This window comes from Dermochelys coriacea, chromosome 1 (assembly GCF_009764565.3).
Source record: "Dermochelys coriacea isolate rDerCor1 chromosome 1, rDerCor1.pri.v4, whole genome shotgun sequence".
NCBI lineage: Eukaryota > Metazoa > Chordata > Testudines > Dermochelyidae > Dermochelys > Dermochelys coriacea.
Genome location: NC_050068.2, coordinates 243,575,515 through 243,587,683, shown reverse-complemented (window position 1 = coordinate 243,587,683; position 12,169 = coordinate 243,575,515). Strand labels below are relative to the sequence as shown.

Below are 12,169 nucleotides of genomic sequence, written 5' to 3'. Positions count from 1 at the left end.
CACCTTTCACAGCTCATCACACTGGTGAACACAGGTCTTAATCCAGGACAAAATCGTCTGAGCAGACATTGGGCGACCTTTCCTTCTGTCTGCCATCGCAACTAACAGCTACATAGACTTACGGAACGGCTCCATTCTATCTATGCAGAAGGCCAGTGCCCTCCTGACATCCTGGATGTGTAGCCTGCACTCATCTGATGTATGAGGTTTCAGAAAGAAGAAGGGTAAGTATATGTCCTGGCCAGTATGAAACTACCTTGGGTAAAAATGCTGGGTGTGGTTGTAACTGGACCGTATCCTTGTAGAAGACCATATAGGGTGGTTCTGAAGCAACCACCCTGATTTCAGACACCCTGCGGGCCAACATTATCACAGTCAGGAACGCAACCTTCCACAAGAGAAGCAGGAGAGAGCAGGAGGCCAGAGGCTCAAAGGGGAGGGGGCCCCCCATGAGTCTCAACAGCACAAAATTCAGGTCCCAGGGAGGTATTGCATCCCAGACATGTAATAGTGGTGCTCCAGGCCTTTCAAAAAAAAAAGGCTGTCACGTTGTGAGGCCTGGTCTACACTACAAGTTTGTCGGATTTAGCAGCATTAAATCTGAATTAACCCTGCACCCATCCACACAACTAAGCCATTTTTTCAACATAAAGGGCTCTTAAAACCGATTTCTATACTCCTCCCCAACGAGGAGATTAGCGCTGAAATAGACATCGCTGTTTCAAATTAGGGTTAGTGTGGACGCAATTCGAAGATATTGGTCTCCAGGAGCTATCCCACAGTACACCATTGTGACCGCTCTGGCCAGCATTCTGAACTCTGATGCACTGGCCAGGTGTACAGGAAAAGCCCGGGGAACTTCTGAATCTCATTTCCTGTTTGGCCAGGCGAGCTCATCAGCACAGGTGACCATGCAGTCCCAGAATCAAAAACGAACTCCAGCATGGACTGAACGGGAGGTACTGAATCTGATTGCTGTATGGGGAGAGGAATCCGTGCTATCAGAACTACGTTCCAAAAGATGAAATGCCAAAACATTTCAAAAAAATCTCAGAGGTCATGAGGGACAGAGACTACATCAGGGACGCAACACAGTGCCACGTGAAACTTAAGGAGCTCAGACAAGCATACCAGAAAACCAAAGAATCAAACGGACGCTCCAGGACAGAGCCCCAGACATGCTGCTTCTACACTGAGCTGCATGCAATTCTAGGGGAGGCTGCCATCACTAGCCCACCCCTGTCCGTGGATGGGATACTCTCTGTCATGGCTGAGGATTTTGCAGATGGGGAAGATGAGGAGGACAATGAGCTTGCGGAGAGCACACAGCACACCATTCTCCCTGACAGCCAGGATCTTTTTATCACCCTGACTGAAATACCCTCCCAACCCAACGAAGCTGGAGAAGGGACCTCTGGTGAGTACCTTTTTAAATGTAATACGTTATAAAAAGCAAGCGTTTAATGATTAAGTATCCCTGAGGACTTGGGATGCATTCGTGGCTAGTACTGCTATAGGAAAAGTCTGTTAACGTGTCTGGGGATGGAGTGGAAATCTTCCAGGGACATCTCCATGAAGCTCTCCTGGAGGTATTCTAAAGACCTTTGCAGAAGGTTTCTGGGGAGAGCAGCCTTATTCCATTCTCCATGGTAGGACATTTTACCACGCCATGCTAGTAGCAAGTAATCTGGTATCACTGCATGACAAAGCCTGGCAGCGTATGGTCCCAGTGTTTGCGGGTATTCAAGCAACATCCGTTCTTTATCCCTGTGTTATCCTCAGGAGAGCGATATCATTCATGGTAACCTGGTTGAAATAGGGGAATTTGATTAAGGGGACATTCAGAAGTGGCCGTTCCTACTGGGTTGTTTGCCTGTGGATGAAAATAAATCCTCCCGGCAGTTAGCCACGCTGGCGGGGGGGGGGGCGGGGGCACTGGCACTGAGCTGTTGGCATTTGGCTAGCAGGGATCTTCCCTGTTATCAGCCACGCAGTGGGGGGAGGGGAAAAGTGATCATCCCAGAGAATTGGATGGGGGGGTGGGGAAGGGGTTAGTTTGGTTTCTGCTGCGGCACGGTTACAGGAAAACTGCAGCACTAAATAGCCAACTCAACGGGCTTTGCTTGGTATGGGAAAGGAGGGGGCTGCTGTTATGAAGGTTGCAGAAGCTGAAAGACTATGGCTTACCATGGCCGCCTGCAAGCCTAATTCTGTTGCCCGGCCCTGCGTGTGTGATCTCTAACATCAAAGCCACAGGCACTCAATACAAGATGCAAAATGCGACCTTTACATAGCACGTGATTTGGTACATGTGAATAGTGTTGTTCACCGTGAAAGAATACAGCCATTGTTCTGTAAAATGTATCTTTTTAAATACTTCACTCCCTTTTTTCCCCTCCAGCAGCTGCAAATATTTCAAGCCTCCCTCCTCCATCCCAGAGGCTCTCTCTCTCAGATAAGGCGGCGAAAAAAGACGCACGTGCGCTGACATGTTCTCTGAGCTCATGCAGTTGTCCAGCACTGACAGAGCTGTGCGGAGGGACACAACAGCAGAGTACAGGAAAGCGGCCTATGAATGTGGAGAGAGGTGGTGGCAGGAAGATCAGAGGAAGCATGAGGCAACGCTGGGGCTACTGCGGGATCAAACAGACATGCTCCGGCATCTGGTGGAGGTTCATGAACGGCAGCAGGATCACAGACTGTCGCTGCAGCCCGTTTAACCACCCTTCCTCCTCCTCGAGTTCCACAGCCTCCTCACCCAGAAGTCCAAGAACGTGAGGTGGAAGGCTCCGGGCACCCAACCACTCCACCCCAGTGAACAGCCCAAGCAACAGAAGGATGGATTCAACAAGTTTTAAAGTGGCCTTTTCCTTTCCTCCTCCCACACCTCACCCGGGCTACCTTGTGAGTTATCTCCCTATTTTTATAATCAATTAATAAAGAATACATGTTTTTTTTAAATGATAGAGACTTTATTTGCTTTGCAAGCAAGCCGTGATCGAAGGGGGGAGGGTGGGTGGCTTACAAGGAATTAAGAGTCAACTAAGGGGGTAGGTTTTCATCAAGGAGAAACAAAACAGAAGTGTCACACTGTAGCCTGGGCAGTCGTGAAACTGGTTTTCAAAGCTTCTCTGATGCACACCGCACCCTCCTGTGCTCTTCTAACCGCCCTGGTGTCTGGCTGCACGTATTCAGCTGCCAGGCGATTTGCATCAACCTCCCACCCCGCCATAAACGTCTCCCCCTTACTCTCAGAGATTGTGGAGCACACAGCAAGCAACAACAACAATGGGAATATTGGTTTCGCTGAGGTCTGAGCGAGTCAGTAAACTGCGCCAGTGACCCTTTAAATGTCCAAATGCACATTCTACCACCATTCTGCACTTGGTCAGCCTATAGTTGAACAGCTCCTGACTACTGTCCAGGGTGCCCGTGTACGGCTTCATGAGCCAGGGCATTAAGGGGTAGGCTGGGTCCCCAAGGATAACTATTGGCATTTCAACATCCCCAACAGTTATTTTCTGATCTGGGAAGTAAATCCCTTCCTGCAGTCGTTTAAACAGACCAGAGTTACTGGAGACACTAGCGTCATGAACCTTTCCCGGCCATCCCAGGTTGATGTTGGTGAAATGTCCCTTGTGATCCACCAGTGGTTGCAACACCATTGAAAAGTACCCCCTGCGGTTTATGTACTGGCTGCTCTAGTGATCTGGTCCCAAGATAGGGATATGCGTTCCGTCTATAGCCCCACCATAGTTAAGGAATCCCACTGCAGCAAAGCCATCAAGTATGACTGCACATTTCCCAGAGTCACTACCTTTGACAGCAGCAGCTCAGTGACTGCATTGGCTACTTGCATCACAGCAACCCCCACAGTATATTTGCCCACTCCAAATTGATTCCCGACTGACTGGTAGCTGTCTGGCGTTGCAAGCTTCCACAGGGCTATTGCCACTCGCTTGTGAACTGTGAGGGCTGCTCTCATCTTGGTATTCTTGCACTTCAGGGCAGGGGAAAGCAAGTCAAAGTTCCAGGAAAGAGCCCTTACTCATGCGAAAGTTTCAGAGCCACTGGGAATCATCCCAGACCTGCAACACTATGTGGTCCCACTACTCTGTGCTTGTTTCCCGGGCCCAGAATTGGCGTTCCACGGCATGAACCTGCCCCATTAACACCTTGATCTCCAAATTGCGGGGGAACGGGATTTTAGAGAAAAGCGTGTTCATGTCCTCATCACCGCGTTGCCATCGCCTCCTCGCCTGGTTTTTCAGGTGCTGGTTCTGCATACACTGCATGATAATGCGTGAGGTGTTTACAAAGGTCATAACTACTGTGGTGAGCTGAATGGGCTCCATGCTTGCTGTGCTATGGCGTCTGCTCCTGCTCGGGCAATCCAGGGAAAAGGGCGCAAAACAATTGTTTGCCATTGCTCTGGCGGAGGGAGGGGTGACTGACAACATGTCTTACAGGGTTGGCTTACAGGGAATTAAAATCAACAAAGGGGGTGGCTTTGTGAGAAACAGAATGGCCCTTTCCAGGATAGAACTCAAAACCTTGATGATAGAACTCAAAACTGGGTTTAACAGGCCGTGATTTCACGGAGGGAGGGAGGAAGGAGAAAATGAATACAAAACAAATCTGGTCTATTTCTTGTTTTGATCCACTTCATCTATGTTTATACATCTTGCTGGCGGCAGACTGTGCAGTACAACCGCTAGCCATCGTTATCACCTGGGTGCTCGGCAGAAGACGATGCAGTATGACTGCTGACCATCGTCTTCTGCTGGCTGCAAATAAAAGACAGTGCACTGCCAGTCGGACTGAATCTCCATGAGACAAAACTTAAAAAGGGAAATGACCTGGCTGAGTCACTCCCATGTTTGCCCAGGCGCCCCGACCTCTTCAAGGTCAGTTAAAAGAGCACCCTGGACTACGTCGACGATGTCTAACAGTCATACTGCACTGTCTCCTGCCAAAAAGCAATAAACTGTTGCTGTGTAGCAATGCAGTACCACGTCTGCCAGCACCCAGGAGACATACGGTGACAGTTAGCTGAGCGGGCTCCATGCTTGCCATGGTATGGCGTCTGCACAGGTAACAAGAAAAAAGGCACAAAATGATTGTCTGCCCTTGCTTTCATGGAGGGAGGGAGGGAGGGCCTGACAATATGTACCCAGAACCAACCGCAACAATGTTTTAGCACCATCAGGCACTGGGATTTCTACCCAGAATTCAAATGGGCAGCAGAGACTGTGTGATAGCTACCCACAGTGCAACACTCCGAAAGTCGACGGTTGCCTCGGTACTGTGGACACACTCCGCCAACTACATGCACTTAGAGCATCTGTGTGGGGACAAACACACTCGACTGTATAAAAACAATTCTACAAAACCGACTTCTATAAATTCGACCTAATTTCGTAGTGTAGACAAGGCCTGAGTGAAAAATCAACCTGCCTTGGAACGAGGAGTGGGAAAGCAGAGATAGCAGCCAGGTGGACCTTAATTGACGACAGGGACAAACCTTGGGAGTTTGAGGTGCAGCAGATAATCCATTATCTCCTGCAGTGGGGCCTGCTTGGCTTGTACACGCCACTCCGAAGCCCACCATGTAAACCTTTTCCATTTGGCCAGGTAAGTCGCTCTGGTGGAGGCTTTCCTGTTACCCAGCAAGACCTACTGAACTTTGGCCGAGCATCCGCACTTAAGACATGCGGCAGCCAAGCCATCAAGTGCAGCACCGACAGGTTCAGGTGCAAAAGACTGCTGTGGTTCGAGGACAGCAAATCCGGCCAAAGGGCTAGCTGCAGCAGGGCAGCTACCAAAAGGTTTGGCAACATGCTGAACCCGTGCTGGCAAGGCCACACAGGGGCTATTAGGATAATCTTTACCCTGTCCTGCATGAGCTTCACAAGGACCTTGTGAATCAACTGCACTGGCGCGAAGGCATACATCAGTGCCCCCGACCACGGAATGAGAAAGGCGTCTGATAGGGAGCCCCGTCCATCCTGCAGACTGAACAGAACACGTGGCATTTTCTGTTCTGCCTGGACACAAACTGGTCCACCTGAGGAATTCCCCACCTCTGAAAGATTATGCTGACCAGCTTTGCCAGGTTGTAATGTACGGGGATGCAGGAGGTGATCTATGATAAAATTATCCGGGATGAGATGGCAAGACCTTTCATCCTGTCTGCAATGGCCATGAATTGTTTAGCCCTTTCTATGTAGCAAGCCAGTGCACCTCTAACATCTAGCGAGTGGAGCCTTTGCTCTTCCCTGGTTGGCATGTGATTTTGGATACAAGACCATTAGAGGAAGATGGCCTCATTGCTATACAATTGTGAAACCACTTTTGGAAGGAAAGCTGAATGAAGATGCAATTGGACCTTGTCCTTGAAGGATACAGTGTATGGTGATTCTAATCTGAGGACACGGATCTCCGAGACTCTTCTGGAAGAAGAGAGTTGGCCACTAAGGTAGTCATCGTCCAGGACAGGTGAAGCAGGGAGCAAGTCGCCAGTGGCTCAAATTGGGGTCCTGTCAGTTTTAATAAATACCAGGTTGAGGTCCCAGGGAGAGATTAGTTGTTGGGGTACCTGGGGTACAACCTCTCAAGGCCCTTAAGAAACAGATTAGAGATGTTGTTTGAGAACACAGATTGGCCATTTACCCAGGGATGAAAGGCTGAGATCACGTCAAGATGGACTAATAGACGCCATGGTTAGACCTTGTCGTTTCAAGGGCAGTAAGTATCCCAGAATGAAAAGCACTGATGATTGTGTAGGTGAGACACCCTTCTGTGCATATCAGATAGAGAATCTTTTCCACTTTGCCAGATAAGTGGCTCTGGTAGATTGTGGACATGCTCAGAGCATGCTAGATCTGAAGGGCTCAGTCATGGAGCTTCCAGGCCGAAGTTGGAGTGACTCAAGGTTCGGGTGATGACTAACACGGTTGCTACTCAAACAGATCTGGGGAGTTCTCTACCTCTGGAAAACGGCTTTCACAACATCTGGGAGCATGGACCACTCGTGGTGGTTGGAGAAGGATCTGCTGAGGTGATCCAATAGTTCATTCTGTGACCCCAGAAGATAGGAGGTCCTGAGGTGGATTAAGTGTGCTATGAAAAATTCCCACACACGAAGCACTTCCTGACAAAGGGGAAAGGAGCGAGCACCTTCCTGCCTGTTGATATAAAACACCATTGTGTTATCTGTGAGAACTGACACTTTCTTGCTGGAACATCTGGCAAGCCAAGAGAACTGCCTGAGCTCCCCGACATGGAGGTGTAGAGAATGCTCTTCCGGAGACCAGAAGCCCAGAGTTCTGAGGGAACCCAAGTGAGCACCCCAGCCCATCACTGAAGCATCCGCAACGACAGATATAGATGGTTGGGATCTTGAGAACGGGACTCCCAAGTGCACCGTCAGTAGGTCTAGCCACCAGCTGAGGAAGATTCTCTCTAACAGGGGAACTGCGATGACTGCGTCCAAATAGTGTCTGCTTGGTGACTATACAGACACCAGCCACGCTTGGAGAGGTCCGACTCAAAGTCTTGCATGCTGCACCACATAGGTGCATGAGGACATGTGGCCCATGCGCCTCAAGCAACTTTTTGCTATCATGGTGGGATGAGCTCTGAGGCACTTTAAGCATCACTATTACCTGGAACTGCCCTTCTTGGAGGAAGGCTCTGGCTTGAACAGAATGGAGGATTGCTCCGATAAACTATCCTCTGAGCCAGGGAATAGGGGAGATTTCTGCATATTTATCAGAGTCCTAAGTCCTGGAATGCTGAATGGATTACCAAGTGTGTTGGACCAGGGTCCAGGTGGAGTCCAATATAAAGGTAAACACTCACGGGGCCACCAGTAGGCCAAATGGGAAAACTGTGAATTGGTAGTTCACATGATTCACGACAAACTTCAGGAACGTTGTGTCCCGGGGGGGGGGGGGGGGGGGGGGGGAGGGTGAAGAAATCGAAAAGTGGAAGTAAGCGTCCTTCAAAATCAAGGGTGGCATATGATGAAAGCCAAGGAGACCCGTGTAACTTTAGCTTATTCATGTATCTGTTGAGCTTTTGCAGGTCCAGAATTAGTCTGAGATCACTGTTGGCTCTTGGGATTAGGAAACAGCGGTTGTAGAACCTTTGGCCCCTTAACTCCAGAGAAACGTCTTCCATGGCTCCCACCCTAAGGAGCCACTGCACCTCTTAGGCTAGAAGTTGCTCATGAAAATAGTGCCCGAAGAGGGACAGGGAAGAACTGAACAGAAGGGTATTTTCCTTTTCTATCTTGCTTAGCAACCAGAGGTCTATCTTGATATGGGCCCATGCCCAACAGAAATGGGATAAACAATCCACAAGTAAGGGGGCACTTGGATCCAAGTTCTCTGCTGGTACGTCATCCCCGAGCGTCCCATCAAAAGGCCTGCTTGGAACCCCCAGAGTATCGGGGAGGAGTAGCATGCACTCAGACAAAGATTGGGAACTTCATCTAAAGTCCCTGCTCCCCTTCCTGTACGAGTCCTGTCAGACAGGTGACAGAAAGATTTGAGAGGCTGGATGAGGCTTATAATGCTTCCTCATGGGTACCAGGGTATAAAGACTTAGGAAGTTCAAGTTAGCCCTGGAATCATTTAGGCCATGTTGCTTGGAAAAGACTCCAAACCGACAGAGCAAAGTGCCCTCAAAAGGGAAGATCCTGCAGAGTCCACTGGACCTCATGAGGCAGGCCCAAAGATCGAAGCCATGAGCTCATTGATGTTGAGATACTTGGTGCAGAATCTCAATCTCCCAGCGCTAAGGGAGGTCTTAGCGCTGCCTCCATTAAGATGGACTTCAGCCTAACGTCCCAATCTTTTTTGGTGGAGAGCTTAAAGTCCCTACGGATCTTACAGTACTCCCGCACGTGAGCTTCCCCAGGCACTAAAGGCAGCTGAAATGAGGGGTTGCTCAAAGGCATAGCTTTGTTACAAGAGGCACAAGTCTTGAAGCCCAGTGACTGAGGCATGCCCTGGGGTGGAGAATAAAATGGAGAAACGCTAACTAACTACTAACAGAAACGTAACTATATACAATAATAGATAGAAAAGTCCACTGAGAAAAGTACTTGTAATGCAAGGACCATCCAGCGACCATCATGGGCAGTAAGAAGGAACCGAGAGGGCGCAGGTCTGCAGGGGGCTTTATACCGGTGCTCTGAGCATGCAACACCAGAGCATATCAGAGCTGACCCGACAGATGCCACCAAGGGAAAAAGTTTCCAGCAACTGTGCACCCTATACTGGAATGGACATGTGCAAGCACTTGAAGAATCCCAAGTCTGAGTCAGCACTTTTGAGTCTACTGCTCAGGCCCAGAAGAGTCATGGCAAATATCTACTTATCTTAAATAAGAAATTAAAAAGCTGAAAAATCCCATTCAGTCCATCACTCCACCATTGAAGAACTGTTAATGCACTTTACTGTTTTGTTTGATCTAGTTTTAAATCATCCCAGATGATGAGATTTTCATCATTTCTGTGGAGAGACTATTCCACAGCCTTCTCGGTGTAAGTTTTCACTGCAATTCAGTTTAAGTTTCCCTTTAATATCTTCTCTTTACTCTTAGCCAGGTCCCTTCAAACCATTCTAAATAGTTCCCCACCTTTTCTTGGTGTTTACACCCTTCAAATATTTGTAGATTTTTGTTCACCACTACCTCTTAATCAAGCTCAGCACACTTGGCAGTTTCAACATTTCCTCAAATCAATGCTCTCTAGCCGTTCACATTTTTCTCTCTCAACCTCTTCTACTTAGAGTTTTCCTGGTAATGTGGTGCCTACACATGTGAAAACACAGTACAGGCAAGCATTGTAACTTTATTTGTACTCTATACCAAGTGATGCACACAAAAGCTAAAGTGCCAGACAGCTTCCTATCCCCTTGGGACTAAATGGGGTGAGATCACATTCCAAGGGATAAAACAGAAGATAGTAAAAACTTTTCCTTTTGCATTTTTTTACCATCTGAGTTAGGATCATTTTTCATGACCTTTGTCACCCAAAGCACCGTAACAATGCCCATACGCTACTCAATTGCACCAAAGCAGATTGATGGAAGTCGGAAAACCTTATTAACTAAGAAAGAAGCCGCCTGGAGAATAGTATACTTCTTGGGCAGAAGTGAGGGGGTGGGGGGGAAAGGACAGCAAAGAAAAATGAGAAAGGGCAAAACTACAGGAGGAGCAAAATTACCTTGCACTCTATACTGGGAAACTTCACCAGGTGTCACAAAACCCAATACATCAAACAATGGATGCAAAACCTACCTTTACTTGTCGGGCCTGGCTAATGACACATGGAAGGCTGAATAGCTGTTGGACAAATGCTTTCAGCTCCTCCACCGTCAGCTTGGTCCGAGTCCTCCCGCTATCTGGGCTCAGCCTGCTATACGAGCAAAGAGATGCAAAGTTACAAACAAGATTAGATGAAAACAGTGGGCAACACTTGCTTGAGTGAGCTCCCACCAGTAGAGAGTATCATGACTATAAGTTTAAAAGTCTCATCACTTCAGTGTTCATGGGACCATAAATTGAATCTCCAGTCAATTCTATTCACAGGCACCATAGAGCTCTCAAGTATTATTAACAAAGAGCCAGTAAAATCTCCATTATCTCCCCAACATTCACACTGTAATTCAATGGCAAAAACTTTCTCCTGAAGTGAACACAATGTACCATTACACCAGGAACATACCCAGGAGGAGCCACAACTGGCAATAGGTTACGAGTGGTGGATGTGGCAAACAGAAGTTACTTACCTTATAGAAACCGGAGCTCTTTGAGATGCTTTTGTTCACACAGATCCCACTGTATGTGTGTGCAAGCCTAGCAACTTTTAGCCAGAAGTGTGTCCTTTGGGGCTGCATGTGTGTCCTGTGCCCCCACAGTGAGAGGTTAAGAGGGAGCTGTCCCACTCAATTCCTTCACTAATACAGAAGGGAGGGGTCCTAGGATGTGTGTGAACAAAAGCATCTTGAAGAACTTCAATAACTAAGGTAAATAACCGCTTTTCTCTACAAGGTAGGTGACTGGAATCCTATCTAAATAATGCAAAAAGAAAAGGAGTACTTGTGGTACCTTAGAGACCAACCAATGTATTTGAGCATAAGCTTTCGTGAGCTACAGCTCACTTCATCGGAGCTGTAGCTCACGAAAGCTTATGCTCAAATAAACATGTTAGTCCCTAAGGTGCCACAAGTACTCCTTTTCTTTTTGCGAATACAGACTAACACAGCTGCTACTCTGAAACCTATCTAAATAATGACTCTAGAACTGCCCTGCCAAGCTGCACATCTGATCTAGACTATCACAGTGGAGTAGTGATTGATAAATGTATTAACTGAACTCCAAGTAGCTCCTCTATACATTTCAGAAATAAGGACCCCCTCTGAAACAAGGCATGGATGTCAACTCGGCCTTTGAAGAGGAGATCCTAATTCATGAAGGAACAGGTAGTTCATTCAACTAGTGAATTTTCATGCAGTCTGTATCCCATTTAGAAAGTTAGAGGATACAGCCTGCCCCTTATACTTATTACCAAAAGGTACAAGAAGTCTAGCTGATTTACAAAAAAGCTTTGTTCTGGAAAGTTAAAAGATCGTAGTCCTGAGACCATCCAGGGTGTGGAGCTTAGCTTCCGCAGGAGACTCAAAGCTTAGGTAAAAATACCAGTAAGCCATTAAATTGGTTTAAAATAAATAAATAAACGACTTCTGCCCTTATGAATTACAGTATACGGAAGGCCAGCCAAATCATGAATTTTGTTCAACCCTGCTCACTTGCTGCCACGTGTGACAAGAAAGAACAGAGTGGCCGTTGGGACTGCTCTGCCTTTCATACCCTCTCTATAGGGGGTACAAGGGTGCACAGGGAGCACATGCAGCCTCAATGGATGCTGCCGGCTAAAAGATTCTGGGCTTGCATGCATGCACCTAAAGTGGGATCTGTATAGATAAATGCTTGAAGAACTCTACTTTATGTTCGTTCCAGCCTCGCACTGCCCAATGGTTCCAGCGAAGACTGGGCTGCCTCTATGTCAGATGCTACACAAACACATGATAGTCCCTGCCCTAAGAACTTAGTCTTATTTAAAAAAAAAAAAAAAAAAAAAAGGACACCTTACAAG

General features: G+C 47.7%; 1 protein-coding gene across 2 annotated transcripts in view; it reads right to left on the bottom strand.

Moving 5' to 3' along the window:
* The window catches only part of KDM5A (lysine demethylase 5A), an 82,866-nt gene that overhangs the window by 28,648 nt on the left and 42,049 nt on the right, over window positions 1–12,169 (bottom strand). For both annotated transcript variants that reach the window (XM_038398140.2, XM_038398152.2), the window contains one exon: window positions 10,312–10,429. In XM_038398140.2, coding sequence (XP_038254068.1) covers window positions 10,312–10,429 — 118 coding nt within the window. The remainder of the gene's footprint in view (window positions 1–10,311; window positions 10,430–12,169) is intronic.